At 46.5% G+C, this 20,820-nt stretch overlaps 1 protein-coding gene across 2 annotated transcripts in view; it reads right to left on the bottom strand.

Annotated features, from left to right (window-relative positions):
- Window positions 1-20,820, bottom strand: part of CHST15 (carbohydrate sulfotransferase 15) — an 81,945-nt gene that overhangs the window by 22,034 nt on the left and 39,091 nt on the right. For both annotated transcript variants that reach the window (XM_061185657.1, XM_061185736.1), the window contains exons 2-5: window positions 8,591-9,639; window positions 7,533-7,872; window positions 5,494-5,640; window positions 2,176-2,332 (exon numbers count right to left, since the gene is read on the bottom strand). In XM_061185657.1, coding sequence (XP_061041640.1) covers window positions 2,176-2,332; window positions 5,494-5,640; window positions 7,533-7,872; window positions 8,591-9,136 — 1,190 coding nt within the window. In that variant the 5' untranslated portion in view covers window positions 9,137-9,639. The remainder of the gene's footprint in view (window positions 1-2,175; window positions 2,333-5,493; window positions 5,641-7,532; window positions 7,873-8,590; window positions 9,640-20,820) is intronic.

The raw sequence follows: 20,820 nt of genomic DNA, 5'->3' as shown, positions 1-20,820 counted from the left end.
ACTGGGTGAGCAGCGAGCACCCCCGAGAGAGAATGTTCCGGCCTCGTGAACTGCAGCAGGGGCGGCCCGGGGGCGGGGGGGGGGGGCATGGCAGAGCAGCTGTGAAAACACCTCAGTGGGCAGCGTGGGGTCACTTAGTCACCAGGCCTTTCAAGGCTGACGGTTATGTAATCATGTCCACACAAGAGCATGGCTGGTTTGTGTCAAGTGTTCTCAAGCCGAGGGGGACCAGCCCACGCCCGGAGCAGAAGGGCCAAATGCCTGCCTCCCGAGGTACGGGAACCAGCAGGTAGGACGCGGCGAGCTGCTCCGAGGTCAGGGCTGCCTCGTCAGCAGAGCCGATGGATCCCCGAGGCTGGAGGAGATGCAGAGGGCAGCGAGGAACCGCGTGCAGCATCGAGACAGGCCCCACGGTGCGACACGGGAGGGCTGCAGGGGTGGAGATGGAGCAAGGGCCATCCAGCTCTCTGGCCAGATGACTGTGGTGCCCGGGGGCCATTCGGAGACGCCACGAGGGGGACAAGGAGGTAAATCGACAATTCGAAATGAAAGAAGCAAGATGTAAGACTGCATATTCACACAGCTGCACACACCACACACCACACGCGCGTGCGCGCACACACACACACACACACACACACACACACACTACACTTATCTACAAAGATAAGTACTTTGGAAGAAACTAAGCAAAATAAAAATAATGACTATCTGGGTGGGAGATTACAGGTGTTTTTAAAATTGTCATCATCAGCAAGGCTACGAGGCCAGGAATGTATGCCATCCAAGGAAGGAACTGGGGGGTAGTAGTGTCCTAGGGCTGCTGTAACACTACCACAAACTTGTGGCTTATTACAGCAGGAATTTATTCTCTCACAGTTCTGAAAGCCAGAAGTCTGAAATCCAGGTGTCAGCAGGGCCGGTTCGCTCTGGGGCTTCTGAGGAGAATCTGTTCTGGGCCTGTGTCCCACTGCTGGGGCTGCCGGCCTCCCCGGGCAGCCTCGGCTTCTGGCAGAATCACTCCAACCTCTGCCTGCGTCCTCACATGTGTCCTCCCTGTGTCTGCAGGTCTCGGTGTCCAAATGTTCTCTTCTCATAAGGACACCAGCTCTTGGATTAGGGCCCACCCTCATCTAATGTGACCTCATCTTAACCTGAGTCCGTCAGCAAAGACCCTATTTCCAAACAAGGTCACATTCACATACATCTTTGTGGGCGAGGGTGTAATTAATTAATTAAACCCATAACAAGAGGCATTTAGCTCAAAGGAAAATAAGACACAAGGCCATGGCCACCGTCTTCAATATCTGGCAGGCTCTCCCATTTAGAAGGATTAGACATGGTCTGCGTAGGGAAGAAATGGGTCTGAAGTGTCGATGCTCCCAAAAGACAGACTTGGGCTCAAAACAGGAAGGATGCTCTCTCAGAGCTGTCTGAGCGGGACTGGCCATCCTGGGTGGGGAACTCCTGGACCATACTGGAGCCTCTTATCTCTGGTGTAGGGATACTGGTCGGGGTGGGGGCGGGGGGGGGGGGAGGGGTGGACTAAATGATTTTAAGGTCCTGGCAGCCCTAAGACTCTGCCATCCACACAGGCGTCGTCAGTGACCTCAGCATCACCCAGTGCCGGCCTGGCCACCGTCAGACAGCCCTCGGTTTGATACCGTGCTAGCCTGGCCTCATTCACACCGGGCAGCTCCTGTTCTCTACAACAAAGCAGCTCTGTCTGTCGTCTTCTGCCTTTTGGTGTCTCAAGGAAAGGTGGAGCTTGCACATTCAGAGCCAACAGGATAAAGGCATCAATCAGGTCGGGAGACAAGGAATTCTAGGAGTTAAACCCTGCGGAGAACCTCGATATCCCCGATTCTAAGGGCATTTTTCATGGCCGGACATCACCCAAGGGGCATGTCCCGAGGTCAGACCGGCCGAGGCTGAAGGCCCAGAGACCAGGGTCAAAATGGCTAAGAAAAAAATCCTCGGTTTGTTTAGATGCAGTGAAGATTGCCCCAAGAATAATGTTTACATAAGAAATAGCAGTAACATTGCAAGTTAAGCTTGTTTATTTTTTAAAAAAAGAAGCAGCAGCAGCAGCAAAATCTTGTTTGTGATGAGAAGGAAGACTGTTCTTCAGAACTGCCTTTTCTTTTCCCAAAACGAAAAATCTACACTGCTCACCTCTCCACGGGGTCCCTGAGCATGACGATCAGTTTTGCGTCTGGCTGAAAGGCGTGGATGAAGTCCTGGGTCAGAAAGGGGGGCTCACCATCCGTGCTGTTGTCGTAGAAGAACGTCCAGGCATTGTTATCCCACATGGTGGAGGCGCTGGCCTCCCCTGGAAACAGAAAACGAGTGAGCAGTGCTGAGTTACGGGCTCCCACAGAGCAGCCTGAATTAGGGGCCAACCCTGGCTGTGATACCTTCTTAAATAGGTGCGAGCGGGTGAGCTGGTCTGCCACGCTGGCAGACGGGGCTCCGGGAAAAGGAGGCTGATGACCACCCTCTGCCGCCGTGTCACCCCCTCCCCTCCAGGACCTCCATCTGGAGATCAAGGTGATCCACGCAACACTGAGCATCCCTCTTCCTCCCAGCTCCTCTCTCCAGGATGTGCCAAGAAACCGCTACTAGCATCTGGCCTCCCAATTTCACGATGTTTAACTTTGCTAACGGTGCGTAGCTCTGTGGCCTTCTAAGGGCCCGCTGAGATTGTCCTAGATGGTTCCCTTCAGAAAGTGTCAGGGATGAAGGAGAAGTTCGGGGATCCGAACTTCTGGATTAATAATTTTGCTCCTTGAAATTGCTGTGGTGGCCTTTTTCGCTGATCATTTACCTTTCTCCCTCTCAATGACAGTTATTGCTTCCAGCATTGTTTTTATCCCCATTTCTCATTAGGAAACTGCATGCAATCTGCATCGATCTTCCCTTGAAATCACAAGGGTCAGTCCCAGTGCACACTCTAAGACCAAACGAGAGGAAGGCTTTGCAGGAAGGCTCATGGGACCTCGGTCCTGCGTGCCCACCCACCCCGTCACCCTGCACACAGGTGGCATTCACTCAGTGCTGACTGCGTGAACAGGAAGCTGGTTCTAGCCCCCGTTTGATCACAGTCTGTGTGAATGAAGCATGATAACGTTAAACACACATTCTAGGACAGTGGAGAGGCCAAGACACAGACATTTCGACATTTCTGTCTCAGATAACTGAACCAATTCCCTGACTTTTTTTTTTCAGGACAGTCTTCAGAGATTTAGAAAGAAAAACAAATCAATCAATTAATTATACATTCGATTTCCCAACATGGTACATGGGACTATATGATACATCTCCAAGTCACTTATTCAGTGAAAAGCTGAGCCAAAAGACTAAGTCTCTTTGATCAGTGGTGAGCACATCACAGTAATGCAGAGTGTTAGCAGGGCCCTATTTATTCTGTTGGATGTGCAATCGTGTCCAGGTGAGCATTACTATTCTGATCTTTCTTTCTATTTTTTTTAAGAGATAATACCATAGAATACAGAAAAAACAAGTCAATCAGAAGTCCTTTGAAAATTCTACTCACAATGAATAAGGGAATATTAGGACAAGGGAAGTATCTAAAACTAAGTTGGCACAAATTTTGTCAGTCCCATAAATGAACTGGTTCTATGCTTGTCCATCCACCCGTCCATCTATCCATCCTTCCTTCATTCATCCTTCATCCATCCAGGCAGAAAGCTCTGATTTGGTGTCTAATATGTGCCCGGCACTATGCTTGGCATTGGGGATAGATGCCGGAAACAAGACAGACAATCCCCTTCCCTCTCAAACCTTACAATCTAGGGGAAGATCAATAATTCAATAAACAATCAGAGCCCCATGTGAGCACTCTGACAGGGCAGAGCCGGGTGGCCATGAGAGCAGAGGCAGGGGCCTTTCTCTGCGCTGGGGAAAGGTTCTCTGGCCTTTCCCCAGCCCAGAGAACCCAGCCACTTGAGTCCTTCATGACTCCAGCCATTAGCCCAGACCATTAAGACAAGACCCTCTCTGACCCATCAGCCAAGATGAAAAAAGACCAGTATGCTTCTACCAAGGATCTAACGAAAGAAGCTGAAGCAGAGTTAAATCACATTTCAGGGCTGGGAGGAGCCCAGAACTGATCTGGTCCAACAAGCCCATTTTACAGATGAGCAGACTGAGTTCATGAACACAAAGACCGACTTGTCACATGGCACAGAGCTGCCTGGTGGCACGATCAGAGCTGGATGCCAGCTTTCCATCTACCGTAAAACTCAATAAACTCTGCTTCAGGTAAACATCAGAGCAGTAGATATATTCCTTAGTTTTCATTTCTAAATCCAGAAGTAAATAAAATTAGGAAACCAAACTAAAGCCTTCCTTTTTCATTCATTATCTTAGGCTCTATTTCCTGACCCTAGGATGCATATTTTTAGCTCTTTCCTAAGAACATGAGATTTTCCCAGAGGCATATGGTATGGGAGTCACAGTCAAATATTGATTAAGATTTGTAATTTGGGGTGTTAGAATTCAAGGCTGCAAGAAAATAGCTAGTAGCCAGTTCACACTGGGTGAGAGGGTGTGATCTCATCCGGCTCCTAGGACTTGATTTCTTTGAGTTAAAAATAAATAAATAAATTGGGGCTTAGGCATGTAAGCCTGTCCCCCTGGATATGGGAGTTAAGTAAAGATCCATCTTTCAAATGGTTGATTACAATTCCTTTTAGTCACTAATATAGTCACCGAATTTGGAGAATCAAAATATAACAGATTTAGGAGAATAAAAAAATAGATCACTGCCTCAGGTAATCAATTTAAGCAAAATACGTGATTCGATTTCTCCCTTTCAGAGGTGTAAGTGGATAAATGTCTTCTCCTAAGCTGAATCCAATAGAGAGAGTGAATAGATATGTTTTCTATAAAACACTCTTGTAAATTTTTAAAAAATGACTATTAATCAAACCACCTCATTTTGAATGTCTAAAGGCATTAGCTTCACAAGGCCTAAGCTTTTTCAACAGCAGTTAGTCACCCACGATGCAATAGGGCGGCGTCTATTTCAGGAGAGGCCACCTCCGTCTTTGCAGGGTCCCAGCGGCCAGGGAGTACAAAAGCCACAAGAATTAAACTGATGACTAACTGGTTCATTTTACATTCATGATCCCCCAACCAAACTTACTCAGGTGGGTGTATCATGAAAAAAAATCAAGCATGCAAGCTTATTTCAAGTAAAAGCAAAGAAATGGCAACTTTTTCAAAAAGCCAGTTCAGGTATGCTTGAGTCTCCACAGAACTAGACAGTCTACTAAACATTTCTGCTTTATTGAAGTTGCACGAGCACTATGAACATTTTACACGGGGGTAAGAGTGATGGCTAGCGGGGAAGTGCACGCTCAGCAGCTGCCGGCAGGCATCATGCAAATGCTCGCAGGTGCAGTGAAGCCCGGCCTGGCCCAGGGCAGAAGCAGTGGGGCCCTCGCGGGAGTTACACGGAAGCCATACCGATAATGATTCTATTCATCTTGCTCTGTTCTTTTGCAGAGTTGGCCTGCAGTCCTTGATGAATCTGGTGTGCAGCCAAGTCAAAGAGGTCCAGATAATCTTCCACAGGATAGCGGTCCCGCAGACCATCTCTCAGGCGGACGATTCCTACAAGAACCAGGAAGCAGGAGTTAGGACAAAGCTGTCATGGCTGGGCTGATGGCTGCCGGGGAGTGACCACGGGGGGATGGAAAGGTCCAAGGGCCCAGCTGCAGCAGCCAAGGCTCAGCCCAAGGAGCTGCAAGAGAGGGAGGGCCGTCTGTGAATGGGCCATGATCTTTTAACCCACGTGCACTTCGAGGGGTGGAATGCACCACCATTAAGCTGCACGGTAGCCACTGAAAGGCTGGCATGCCTGTTCAAGAACTATAATCGAGTCTACTTGGAGGGACAGAGAGTTTGGGGCTGGTTAACATGTGCACCAGGTGAGGCCCCCCAGGGGCGGGGCAGCAATGGTGTCAGGATACACACACTGGATCAAAAGAAAAGGCAGCCCATCGGAGGGGCAGCATCCTTTGAAGCTCAGATGAGTCTTCTTCACCAGGTCCGACCAGCACCTTCCTGAGGTTCTATTCCAACAAGCAGTCTGTCCATCTGTCCAAACAATAAGGGGAATCGATGGTCCCCGGACGGACACCTGGGTTATTCTGGCATCAGCCACATGCAGCCTAAATTTTGCCCTTGCCCCAGAAGTGGGTACATTTCACTTGAAAATGTACTGACAACACACTGCCCTAAACCACAGCCACCAAGGTTAATGGAAAGTGGAGAGAGAGCATCCGGGGCAAAACAGCAAGAGGTTCAAGGTGACACTGGAGCCCAGACTCCAGAGGCCCACATGCCCCTGTGCCTCTCTCTCCTCTGCCAGTGGGAACCTGGTTTTCACGGGGGAAAATGGTGAGCTGTGTAGGGGAGGCCGCTCTTCAGACAAGTAGAGAAACCCTGGCTCCCACAGCTGCCCTTGCCAAGCACAAAAGACACATTTACGCTTCTGTTCACTCCAGAAGGAACATCAAAGGGATTAAGTCAAACGTTTGTTGGGAAACACATTAAGAGTTGGTCTCAACTTAGGCTGTACTAAGAAAAACTTTCAAAATTCCCTTCCAAGCAACCTAGGTCCTTTGCACAGAAATCACCCTCGAGGGCTTCCCGAACTTTGGCATTTGTCATCCCTTAGCTCCAGTGACCAAACGTCTCCTGGCAGAAGGGAAAAGGTTAAGGAGAGGAAACAGTGACCCAAGGGCGGACGGGTGGCTCCAGCAGTAAGCAGCCTGCATGCCAACCCCGTGGGAAAGGGGTGGGGTGCTGTGAGCAGGGTCTCCCAGAATTATCTCCCTGGGGCTTTCATTCTGACCCTGCGAAGCCGAAGGGTCAGGTCAGAGAAAAGAAGCCCGAAGCAGCTCAATGACAGGCTCAGGGCCCTGGGATGAACCAGCAGGAAGCGGAAACCCCGCTCATGCAGCCATCTTTCTTTCTCCTGCCACCTCCGGGGGTGGGCGTGTGGGTGCCGCGCTCTAGCAGGAACAGCACGGAGCTGGGAGCTGGACGGACAGCCCCCGATAGACGTCCACCCGGCCAGCACTCACCACTCCCGGGTGCTGCGTGTGCCCTTCCGAACAAGAAGAGCTGCCCCCTTTCCCTCGCCCTACACACCGCTCCATGCATGCTCACCGGGTGGTCGGGAGCTGGGTGCTCGGTCCTGCTGGATGTCTGCCTGGGGATCCCTAAACCAGAGAATTGTCTGATCGCTGCATCTCGGCGTGTTTTCCCATCTCCCCACCCTGCATCCCTCCTGGGGCCTCGCACAGCCCTGCTCGGGTCAGTCTCAGGGCTCCCACGCCAACCCTGACCGTGACCCCGAACCTGACGATGACCCCTGATCCCGACCCCGACGTGCGCGTAAGGAGCGACTGGATGAAGGCGGCAGATGCACCGAGCTTGGTGAGAGACCCCCCACGTGCACCCTCGCCACGGGGACCGGGGACCACGCTGGCACGCACCGAAGCGCTTCCGGGTCCACCAGTGCGGCTCCTTGATGGCGGAGAACTTCACTTCCGGGTGCAGCCGCAGGCGGTCGTAGAGGTCGGTGGTGCCGCACTTGGGCTGCCCGATGATGTAGAAGTGCGGCAGGCAGCGGAGGCGGAAGTGCTTGCCGTGCACGTGGGACAGGTGGCCCCAGAAGGCCTTGCGCAGGGCGTCGAAGGTGGCGCGGAAGCGCTTGGAGTAGAGCACGTAGGAGTTGGTCAGGTAGGGGTCGGTGGTGTTCCTCCCCGTGAACTCCTCGTACCAACAGGGGCTCTTGCTGTTGGGGAGGAATTTGTGCGGGATGACTGAAAACATCTGCAGTCAAAAAGACAAAAAGGGGGAGAGACGCACCGAGGGGAAAACATTAGCACAAGCGCATTCTGTCCACAGCATGATCCTGTCCTGAGACTTATTACAGCGTTCACATTGGAAGTATTATTGGAGGATGACTAAATACTAAAACAAAGCAAAACTTGGTAAACAGCCAATGAGCATGCTTTTCCTTAACCCCAAATAAAAATAAAATTTGGAGAGAATGAAAATAAAAGTTCAATCAAAATCCATTCTACCATGATTTATCTTGCACACACACACACACGCACACACACACGCGCACACACACACAGCAATCTAACTAAATTAAAGAGTTGGAACTTTTGACTATGTAGTTGGATATTTAAATGGCCGTTAGAGGCAAACACCGTGATTAGGACAGACTAGAAACAAGATGACGGTGATCTACAAAAGCAACTTTAACTGCCAGGGCCACATTTCAAGCAAAAAGTCCCGGAAAGGAATTATTAGGAGGGGCGTCCTTCAACATTGCTTACTGCGCCATTCAGTACAGAATTCCCTTCTTTGGGCTAACAGCGTGGACACAGACCTCCCAGTGAACTCTCATCCATAAGGCTGTCAAATTACCATTGCTACACTTGAGAAAGTTTTGGTCATTTTCTTCCCAAAGGTGGTGACAGGAAAGGAAGCAGCAATTCTTTAAGAATCAGTCCACAGAGATGAGCACCAGGCTACTCACGTGCAATTCCTGCTTCTTGAGATCTTCCACGTCTGGGAGCTGTCTGGTTGTGAACTCAATCCTGGCTGTGATGCTGTTGATAATTAATTTAATGCTTGGATAGTCCTTCACGTACGAAATATTATTTACAGAGGGCTGGTGATGATGCTCTTTTGTGTCACTCGGATTTTCACCGTCCATCAAGCTGGGATTGCTGGGGAGGGCTCCGTAATGGAAAGGCGATGAGATCAGAAGCTCTTGGTGGACCCCAGAAAGGATGTAAGAAGCCATCACCAACGTCATTATTATCAATCCAAAAACGAGGCTGCATCGCTTCCCCTTCTTGAAGCGCAAAAACCCACTCCAGCTCTCATTCCCTTCAGCCCTCACTTCGAGAATGGCAAGCAAGTTCATCTGCTTACCGTCCACTCGAAACACAATTTTGTTTTCTCCTTTGCACATGGGGCACTCCTGGCGACTGTGATGGGGGCCTCCTCGGCAGCTGACCTGCTGTGTGTGTGCTTCGTTGGGCAAGAGCTGGATGCAGCAATTAATGCAGTGCCTCATCGTAATGCCCTTGGACTGCTGGCCCGCCGAGCCATGGGCGAGCCCCCAAGGAGTCCGGATGCCTTCAAGTCGTGCTGGAAAACTTCAAGGACGTCTCGTGATCACATAAGATGGTTGAAAGGCACGAGCAACAGAAACAAATATAAAAATGATCAGGCGCTAAAACACCAGAGAATGAGGAAGCGTGTTCTTTGGTTCGACTCCGAAAGACAACACGAATGATCTCCAATTGTCATGGTCTGTAAGAGCCACTGCAATCCTGGAAAAAGCCACAAGGTCGGGAGCAATTCTTCCTGTCCTTCAGGTTTTTCCCATGGCACCAAATGAAGTGGAGGAGTTCTCACTGGAGAACATGGGAACACCCAAGGGATTAGAAGAGCTCATGGCCTCAATGAAGGATGGATTGGTGCACCATCCACACAGAGTCCATGAAGATTTCTTCTTTTACAGCCTGTGTTCCTTTGAAATGTTTCCTCTTCAAAATCTTTAAGATGTCAGATTACCTAAAACACAAAGAAAAGAGGTTTTATTATTACATTATGTGATGAAAGCAATAACCCTGGGACCATCTTCCAAGGAGAGACGTTCACGCTTCTTTTCCACTTCTCAATTTTAGCCAAGCCGGCTGGGTCACAAGCAAGTTACAGAAAATCATATAGGATAAAGGGAGAGGTTTCGGGTCTTTGGTGCTTGGCTTTGGAGCTCAGTCTCTGCCTCCAAATGCGGCCCCAACACCAGCGCCACCAGCACCATATTAAACACCTCCTACTTTGCACAACCCACATATTCTGTAATGCCTTTGCCTTGACACATCTAAGTGACTGGATTCCCCCTATCCCAGGACTTGCAGTCATTCTCAGATTCATGCACAGTCACACTATGAATTTGAGGGATGAATTGAAATGTCAGTGCTGTTAAGTCAACAAAAAACCCAAGAAGGAGGATGTTTAGGGTGGGAGCAGGCAGAGAAAATGGTTTTTACTCTCCCAGTAGCAACAATAGTCTCTTAACCTAGAGCTAACATTTATGACTAGTTTAGGATGCAAAAGTTAATGAAAATTTAGAAACACTGAAATGAATCTCTCCTTCAGTAGAATGTATCATATTAAAAATTTTTTTTGACTTTAAGTAATTAAGCAATTAAATCCAACGTGCAGTTATTCCCCTGAGCAACAAAACACTTTAGACCCTAAAACAATTTTTCACTTTCATCATCCTGGGGAAAACATGAATCTTCAAAATCCATTAATAGAATCCTGCGGTTATAAAATGTATTGTTGCCCAAATGACACTTCTTTGTGGATGTTGTAAAAAGAGCAAAAAAGGAGACCTACTTAGTTTCCAGCAGTGGTAGAACGATGCTAACAAGCTAGCTATGTGACCTTGAGCCAGCCATATAACCTCTCTGAGCTCTGGTTTCCTCACCAGTCAAAGTAGGATAAAAAGTACTTCCCTTTCAAGTGTGTAACAAGTACTATATCAGCTAATGCATGTGAAGACTTTGCATAATGCCTACGCATATTTAGCATCCCATAAAAGGTAGATAACATGAATAATAATAGCATCATCAATGACTATTACTCTTATGTTTTTAATTGTCAATGAATGCCGAGAACATCTGAAGTGGAATCAAGGATGGGTGATCCCATCCCATTATTTTTCCTTAGCACCTGAGAATGACCCAAGGGTGGCAGACTCACCTCCAATTCTGCATACACACACTCCTCCAACAATCCTAGAGAAGGTGATATTAACTAACCCTGCGTTAAGCCCCCTCTCATATTGGCTGAAAGGCTGAACAATCAGAACTCACCAGCAGAAATATTCCCTTCCCTTGGACCGAAAGGCCCATGTTTTGTCAAAACACAATGACCAAGAAATAGCCAAGCAGTTTCCTAAAATGTCTTCCACAAAATGTCCTGCGTGTTGTCAATAGGTCTTCAGTGCTTAAATTACCTGGAGAAAAGGTGAGATGGACCAAACTACACAGACCTCTTTAGAGTAGGACTTTTCCCAGGAGAAGAATATAATACACAACGTTTCCAAAACATAATTGGCCAAAGAACTCTCACTACTGTCTCAAGGAAACAATTTGAGGAATGCCAGTGAGTAAAGGCTGAGATGCGGGTCAGAGCAGTTCTGAGAAACGCAGAGGAGCAGGGGCTGTGGGAGGGTTCGGCCCCGGAACCAGGCCAGCACCTCGGGCTCCGCCACCCGCTCGTCCCGGAGAGCAATGGGAGGGACGTGTCGGGAACCTCAAGGCTCAAACCTCTGCCCCCAACTTGTTCAACCACCCCTGACCCATCACTGGGTACAAACAATTCTCCCCAACAGAAGAAACAACAGGGCAAGCTCCCCTGCTTGGAAACCCCCTCACTAGGCCAGGAAAACATTTTCCACACGCCAAAAACAAAGCCAAGTGGGGTTAAAATGAGGCTCCAACCAGCATCGCAGCGAGGAGCCAGTCGCACCCTTCTGTCTCTCTGGCTACAGGAGGCCTAATTCAATTTTTTTCCAAACATGGTCTTTGAAGCTCCAAGACAAGAATGTACAAAATCTGGACCCAACAGGATGGGCAAAACATTCCTCGACAAGAACAAAGGTTTCCTTTGACAAGCAAAATAAACAAATAGACCTGAGTAGGCAGGGACGCTGACAGTCTCAACCGAGAGGCCTGGGACGTGGTGAGCCAGAGGATTTGTCCCCTGGGCAGGCTGCACCCTCCAGCCAGACCTCCCACTCCACGTCTCACTTTTTAAATGTAAAACGGGGAGCAGAGAACTGGGGAGACAATTCCAGATGCCTTAAGGGCCTCAAAGAAACACTCTCCTATAATTCATTCATTCATCCCTTCTGGGATTCACCAGATCCCTTCTGAAGGCAGACTGCACTGGGCACTGCCCGAGATGCAAGTCCCGGTGTGGAGGCCTGAAACCAGGATGTGATGGGGGGTGTGATGTCACAAAAAATACCTATTTGGTCTTTGTCCCCTGTTCCTGGCGCAGAGCTTCTAAAACCCTTGGAACCTCCTGAGTGATAGGGGATGACAGGGACAACACCTTTTGTTATTCATAACAAGCCCCTTTCAATCACACCTCAATTTATGCTTATGAGGTGACTATTGCTGGGGTCCCCAGACAGCTTCAGGATGGGGCTGCTAGCCAGAAAGACCAAACCTTGATTAGAAGCTTGGAACTTTCAGCCCTGCCTCTCCAACCTCCAGGAAAGGGAGAAGGGCTGGAGATTGAGTTAAGCACCAATGGCCAAAGATTTCATCACTCGTGCCTACACAGTGGAACCTCCATAAAACCCCCTAAATGACAGGATTCCAAGAGCTTTCTAGTTGGTGAGCCCATGGCAGTGCTGGGCGGGTGGTGCAGCCAGAGAGGGCATGGAAGGTCCAAGACCCTTCCCGCAGACTGCCCCGTGCATCTCCTCCATCCGGCTGTTCTTGTATCATCTCCTCTGTAATAGTCAGTAAGGCACTTTCCTGAGTTCTGTGCATCATTTTGGCAAATTGTGGAACCTGAGGAGGGGGCTGTGGGAACCTCTGAATTTGCAGCCAATTAGGACAGAAGTGTAGGTAAGCCTGGGGACCCAAGACTTGTGACTGGGGCCTGAAGTGGGGGCAGTCTCAGAGGACTGAGCCCCTGACCCGTGAAGTCTGTGCTAATTCCAGGGAGTTACTGTAAGAATTCAACTGAATTGTAGGACACCCAGCTGGTGTCTGAAGAGTTGGAGATTTTGTTGGTGTGGGAAAAAACCCCGGGGGTGCTCTCCTGGAGGAAAAAAATGTAAATCTTACACTTACAAATTCCATCAAAACATACGGCCAGCGTATAGTATGTCAAATACTTGATTAAAAACAACAGCCAGGGCTTCCCTGGTGGTGCAGTGGTTAAGAATCCGCCTGCCAATGCAGGGGACGCGGGTTCGAGCCCTGGTCCGGGAAGATCCCACATGCCGCGGAGCAACTAAGCCCGTGCGCCACAACTACTGAGCCTGCGCTCTAGAGCCCGCGAGCCACAACTACTGAAGCCCGCGCGCCTAGAGACCGTGCTCCGCAACAAGAGAAGCCACTGCAATGAGAAGCCCGCGCTCCACGGCAAGGACCCGACACAGCCAAGAATAAAAAATGAATAAATAAATTTATTAAGTAAATAAATAAAAATAAAAACAACAGCCATATAACCAGGTGAATACATTGCTGTGAGCCTTTGTAAGTGCAGGACCTGGAGCTTGGAGGCTTCCAGGCCACCCTTGTCAGCCTCGACGGCAATGGTGCAGGAGTGACCATGACAGGGAGGGCTTTTCTCCACCTGGAGTTTATATTCCACCAGGAGTTAGGGGCTGCAGGGCAACAGACAATAAAAAGTCACAAATGAATAACATCATCTCAGATGCTAATAAAGGGTAGGAAGAAAATATAAAGGGAGAAAACAAGGAAACCCTTGAACGGGAGCTCTCAATGCCACACCAGGGCCGGATAATTCTTTGTTGTCAGGGGCTGTTCTGTACACTTAGGATGTTTAACAGCATCCCTGGCTTCCACCCCCTGGGAGAGCTGATGCCTTAGCGGAAGGGGAGATAGAGTAGAGAGGATGGCCAGGGAAGATCTAATTCAGGAGGGGACCTCTGAATGATGAGAAGGAAGCCAGCTACGTGGAGATCAGGGAAGTAAAGACCCCATGAAGAAGAGAAGCTGGAGATCAAAGCCCATGGGGACCACCAGGAGAGCAGACCGCTGGGCTATGGGGCAGGTGTGGGCAGGGGAAACGGATGGGAGAAAAGGCAGGGACCAGACTCTGGAAGGCCTGGAAGGCTGGGTCAGGGCTAGGATTTGTCCAAACACAAAGAGTGTTTGTATTTGTCCAAATACATAGATGCACACTATATATGGTTTCAAAAAGATCTTTAAAATAAATATAACTATGAACTAACATAACTCGGTGAAGAAAAATCAAATTCATGTGACTGGATTGAAAGGAAAATGGGTTGCTCCTTTTTTCCTGGATTGGCCTTTTCCATATGCCACAAATTATCCCAAGAACAGTCATTCCGAAACCTAACACTCAGGTTATTCTTTCTTAAGAAATAAGCCGTGGATATCACTGCACTTCACCTGTCTGGAATGTCCACATTTTGGTGCCAGTGGACTCAGATGAGACAGGACCCTTGGCGCTCCCATTCAGGTATTAAACCAGAGTTCGCAGGTATACATTTCAGTGAGATTGCTCCCCAGCCTGGGCTCAGTACGGTGCCCTGCGGATGCAGGCTGTAATTGTGGGAACCTAGTACCACTGTAAGAGATCACATAACTGGTCCCAAAATAGAAAGCATTCAATTACCCAGCCCTGGCTAGGATGGCCCCTATTAACCTATGCACCCTGAACATCATTAGCAAGCCGTTTATAACAAAATTGTAATCGAGAGACCCAGATATACCACTTCAGATTAAGTAATTGAATGCCCCCTCAGTGTAAGATCGATAAAGGGCATCCAATTTCACCCTAGGAAAAACTTATTAAATTATTGTAGCTCTAAGCTGATATGGCAGAAGAAAGATGTACAAAACTTCCAAAGAAATCTGGGTGAATTTAAATAAATAGCTTCATTTAGGTAGAACATTTACATCTGCCCTCTGGGAGTAGAGAGGAAAAAAATAGCTAATTACATTATTTTACTTTAATGTTTTAAAGAAAAAAAAATTGATGGGTCTTAATTAACCTTTACTAAAACACAAAGCCTTCTTCTGATTAGTATGTCTAACCGCTGACATTTCTCTTTGGGCTATGCATATGGAAATAAGTCTTTTTCAAGGAATATTAATCAACAAGTGGCAAAAGGAACATCTTTCACATTTAGCTCAAAGATATTCTAAGTTTGTCACTGGGACTGAGATGAAAGCTAACAAGACTGGAGGGTTCTGGACAAACAACAGATGATCAGCTTCAGTCTCATACCTGGATTTTATGCCTTTGACCACATCACAGTCAGTGAACAGAATAAAGCTACATTCCTCAATTAAAACTCATTGGCCGATAGCACAGTGGGAAGAATACAGTCAGCAGTCACGTGGGCCAGGATGCTCAAGTTGTGTCCACCTAGTGACTGCAGACAAGTCCCTTAAGTGATCTAGGCCTCTGTATTCTCAAAAGTCCTTGACGATAGTAACAGATCACATACAGCGCTGGAGCCTGGGTGCTCAAGCAGGGTTACCCGGCTTTGACCTTGAGCAAGTCACTAAACCTCTCTCCTCCCGTTTCCTTGGATGGAAACTGGGAATAATCTTAGGGTCTGTATCATAGCACTGCTGTGAGCATTACATGAAACAATTCATGCCAAGTGCGTAGAAGTGTCTGGCTCACAGTAAGTGCTAAATAAATGTTAGTTATTAATATATATACATAGTCCTGGCCCACAATAAGTATTGGATAAGTAGCAGTTTATTACTATTTATGGCAGATTGCATTTTGGTTCCAGTTTCTTATCCCTCCCTATATTCACCACCTTCACCACATAAATGACTTTGCAGTTCCTCCGATCAAAGGAGTGGAATACACTTCTCCAGCCTTTGGCTTGGGTTTGGAAACTGCTTTGGCCAGAAGAATGAGGCAGCAGTGATAGCAGGCCAGTCCCAAGCCCAGGCCTTAAGACGGGTCGAGTGTGTCCACCTACCCTCTGCACCTTTACCATCGCTGTGGGAAGAACATGGCGGCTTGGCCAGGAGGAGGATGAGAGACACGTGGACCAGAGCCGCCTGGCCGAGCCCAACCTGGAACAGCCAATACCCTACTGACCCCCAGCCAATCTCTACAGACATATGAGAAATAATAAACGGTTTCTGTTTTAAGTCACCGAGCCTTGTTTTGTTATGTGATAAAAGTTAACCGAAGTCAGATCCCAGGGAGAGGACTGGGGTTGGCGGCGTGAACACAGCCTGAAGGGGGCTAGTGCACCACAGCTAGATGGGAGGGAGTCCAGGAAAAATTCTGGACCTGCCTAAGAGTCAAGAGACCATTGTTTCGGGGTGCACGAGGAGAGGGGATTCAGAACACCGCCTAAATGAGCTCCAGAGACGGGCGTGAGCTGCGGCTATCAGCGCAGACCCCAGAGACGGGCATGAGACGCTAAGGCCACTGCTGCTGCCACCAAAAAGCCTGTGTGCGAGCACAGGTCACTCTCCACACCGCCCCTCCCGGGAGCCGGTGCAGCCCGCCACGGCCAGGTTCCCATGATCCGGGGACAACTTCCCCGGGAGAACGCACGGCGCGCCTCGGGCTGGTGCAACGTCACGCCGGCCTCTGCCGCCGCAGGCTCGCCCCGCATCCGTACCGCTCCCTCCCCCCGCCTGAGTGAGCCAGAGCCCCCGAATCAGCTGCTCCTTTAACTCCGTCCTATCTGAGCGGGGAACAGACGCCCTCAGGCGACCTACACACAGAGGCGGGGCCAAATCCAAAGCTGAACCCCAGTAGCTGTGCAAACAAAGAAGAGAAAGGGAAATCTCTCCCAGCAGCCTCAGGAGCAGCGATTAAACCTCCACAATCAACTTGATGTACCCTGCATCTGTGGAATACCTGAATAGACAATGAAGCATCCCAAAATTGAGGCAGTGGACATTGGGAGCAACTGTAGACTTGGGGTTTACTTTTGCATCTAATTTGTTTCTGGTTTTATGTTTATCTTAGTTTAGTATTTAGAGTTTATTATCATTGGTAGATTTGTTTATTGATTTGGTTGCTCTCTTCCTTTTTTTTATATATAGATATATATATTTTTTTCTTTTCTCTTTTTGTGAGTGTGTATGTGTATGCTTCTTTGTGTGATTTTGTCTGTATAGCTTTGCTATAACCATTTGTCCTAGGGCTCTGTCTGTCCTTTTTTTTTTTTTAAATATAGTTTTTAGCACTTGTTATCATTGGTGGATTTGTTTTTTGGTTTGGTTGCTGTCTTCTTTCTTTCTTTTTTTTTCCTTCTTTATTACTTTTTAATTTTTTTTATTATTAATAATTTTTTAAATTTTTTATTTTAATAACTTTATTTTCTCTTCCTTCCTTCCTTCCTTCCTTCCCTTCTTTCTTTTTTTTCTCCCTTGTCTTCTGAGCCGTATGGCTGACAGGGTCTTGGTGCTCCAGCCGGGTGTCAGGCCTGTGCCTCTGACATGGGAGAGCTGAGTTCAGGACATTGGTCGACCAGAGACCTCCTGGCTCCACATAATATCAAACAGCAAAACCTCTCCCAGAGATCTCCATCTCAACAATAAGTCCCAGCTCCACTCAATGACCAGCAAGCTACAGTGCTGGACACCCCACACCAAACAACTAGCAAGACAGGAACGCAACCCCACCCATTAGCAGAGAGGCTGCCTAAAATCATAATGAGGTCACAGACACCCCAAAACACACCACCGGACGCAGTCCTGCCCACCAAAAAGACAAGATCCAGCCTCATCCACCAGAACACAGGCACCAGTCCCCTCCACCAGGAAGCCTACACAACCCACTGAACCAACCTTAGCCACTGGAAGCAGACACCAAAAACAATGGGAAATATGAATCTGCAGCCTGCAAATAGGAGACCCCAAACACAGTAAGTTAAGCAAAATGAGAAGACAGAGAAACACACAGCAGATGAAGGAGCAAGGTAAAAACCCACCAGACCAAACAAATGAAGAGGAAATAGGCAGTCTACCTGAAAAAGAATTCAGAGTAATGATAGTGAAGATGATCCAAAATCTTGGAAATAGAATGGAGAAAATACAAGAAACATTTAACATGGACCTAGAAGAACTAAAGAGCAAACAAACAATGATGAACAACACAATAAATGAAATTAAAAATTCTCTAGGAGGAATCAATAGCAGAATAACAGAGGCAGAAGAACGGATAAGTGACCTGGAAGATAAAATAGTGGAAATAACTACTGCAGAGCAGAATAAAGAAAAAAGAATGAAAAGAATTGAGGACAGTCTCAGAGGCCACTGGGACAACGTTAAACACACCAACATTCAAACTATAGAGGTCCCAGAAGAAGAAGAGAAAAAAAAGGGACTGAGAAGATATTTGAAGAGCTTATAGTTGAAAACTTCCCTAATCCCTAATATGGGAAAGGAAATAGTCAATAAAGTCCAGGAAATGCAGAGTCCCATACAGGATAAATCCAAGGAGAAACATGCCAAGACACATATTAATCAAATGATGAAAAATTAAATACAAAGAAAAAATATTAAAAGCAGCAAGGGAACAACAACAAATAACATACAAGGGCAATCCCCATAAGGTTAACAGCTGATCTTTCAACAGAAACTCTGCAAGCCAGAAGGGAGTGGCAGGACATATTTAAAGTGACGAAAGGGAAAAACCTATAACCAAGATTACTCTACCCAGCAAGGATCTCATGCAGATTCGATGGAGAAATTAAAACCTTTACAGACAAGCAAAAGCTAAGACAATTCAGCACCACCAAATCAGCTTTACAACAAATGCTAAAGGAACTTCTCTAGGCAGGAAACACAAGAGAAGGAAAAGACCTACAATAACAAACACAAAACAATTAAGAAAATGGTAATAGGAAATACGTATCGATAACTACCTTAAATGTAAATGGATTAAATGCTCCAACCAAAAGACATACACTGGCTGAATGGATACAAAAACAAGACCCATATATATGCTGTCTACAAGAGACCCACTTCAGACCTAGGGACACATACAGACTGAAAGTGAGGGGATGGAAAAAAATATTCCATGCAAATGGAAATCAAAAGAAAGCTGGAGTAGCAATTCTCATATCAGACAAAATAGGCTTTAAAATAAAGACTATTACAAGAGACAAAGAAGGACACTACATAATGATCAAGGGATCGATCCAAGAAGAAGATATAACAATTGTAAATATTTATGCACCCAACATAGGAGCACGTCAATACATAAGGCAAATACTAACAGCCATAAAAGGGGAAATCGACAGTAGCACAATCATAGTAGGGGATTTTAACACCCCACTTTCACCAATGGACAGATCATCCAAAATGAAAATAAATAAGGAAACACAAGCTTTAAATGATACATTAAACAAGATGGACTTAATTGATATTTATAGGACATTCCATCCAAAAAAAACAGAATACACTTTCTTCTCAAGTACTCATGGAACATTCTCCAGGATAGACCATATCTTGGGTCACAAATCAAGCCTTGGTAAATTTAAGAAAATTGAAATCATATCAAGTATCTTTTTCAACCACAATGCTATGAGACTAGATATCAATTACAGGAAAAACTGTAGAAAATACAAACACATGGAGGCTAAACAATATGCTACTAAATAACCGAGAGATCACTGAAGAAATCAAAGAGGAAATCAAAAACTACCTAAAAACAAATGACAATGAAAAAGCGACAACCCAAAACCTATGGGATGCAGCAAAAGCAGTTCTAAGAGGGAAGTTTATAGCAATACAATCCTACCTCAAGAAACAAGAAAGATCCCAAATAAACAACCTAACCTTACACCTAAAGCAATTAGAGAAAGAAGAACAAAAAAAACCCCAAAGTTAGCAGAAGGAAAGAAATCATAAAGATCAGATCAGAAATAAATGAAAAAGAAATGAAGGAAACAGTAGCAAAGATCAATGAAACTAAAAGCTGGTTCTTTGAGAACATAAACAAAATTGATAAACCATTAGCCAGACTCATCAAGAAAAAAAGGGAGAAGACTCAAATCAACAGAATTAGAAATGAAACAGGAGAAGTAACAGCTGACACTGAAAAAATACAAAGGATCATGAGAGATTACTACAAGCAACTATATGCCAATAAAATGGACAACCTGGAAGAAATGGACAAATTCTTAGAAAAGCACAACCTTCCCAGAATGGACCAGGAAGAAATAGAAAATATAAACAGACCAATCACAAGCACTGAAATTAAAACAGTGATTTAAAATCTTCCAACAAACAAAAGCCCAGGACTATATGGCTTCACAGGTGAATTCTATCAAACATTTAGTGAAGAGCTAACACCTATCCTTCTCAAACTCTTCCCAAATATAGCAGAGGGAGGAATACTCCCAAACTCATTGTACAAGGCCACCATCACCCTGATACCAAAACCAGACAAAGATGTCACAAAGAAAGAAAACTATAGGCCAATATCACTGATGAACACAGATGCAAAAATCCTCAACAAAATACTAGCAAACAGAATCCAACAGCACAGTAAAAGGATCATACACCATGATCAAGTGGGGTTTATCCCAGGAATGCAAGGATTCTTCAATATATGTAAATCAATCAACGTGATACACCATATTAACAAATTGAAGGAGAAAAACCATATAATCATCTCAATAGATGCAGAAAAAGCTTTTGACAAAATTCAACACCCATTTATGATAAAAATAAACTCTCCAGAAAGTAGACATAGAGGGAACTTACCTCAACATAATAAAGGCCATATATGACAAACCCACAGCCAACATCGTTCTCAGTGGTGAAAAACTGAAACCATTTCCTCTAAGATCAGGAACAAGACAAGGTTGTCCACTCTCACCACTATTATTCAACATAGTTTGGGAAGTTTTAGCCACAGCAATCAGAGAAGAAAAAGAAACAAAAGGAATCCAAATTGGAAAAGAAGAAGTAAAGCTGTCACTGCCGATGACATGATACTATACATAGAGAA

The sequence above is a fragment of the Eubalaena glacialis genome, chromosome 1, assembly GCF_028564815.1.
Source record: "Eubalaena glacialis isolate mEubGla1 chromosome 1, mEubGla1.1.hap2.+ XY, whole genome shotgun sequence".
Taxonomy (NCBI): domain Eukaryota; kingdom Metazoa; phylum Chordata; class Mammalia; order Artiodactyla; family Balaenidae; genus Eubalaena; species Eubalaena glacialis.
The sequence above is the reverse complement of the archived record's forward strand: the minus strand, read 5'-3'. Positions and strand labels throughout refer to the sequence as shown.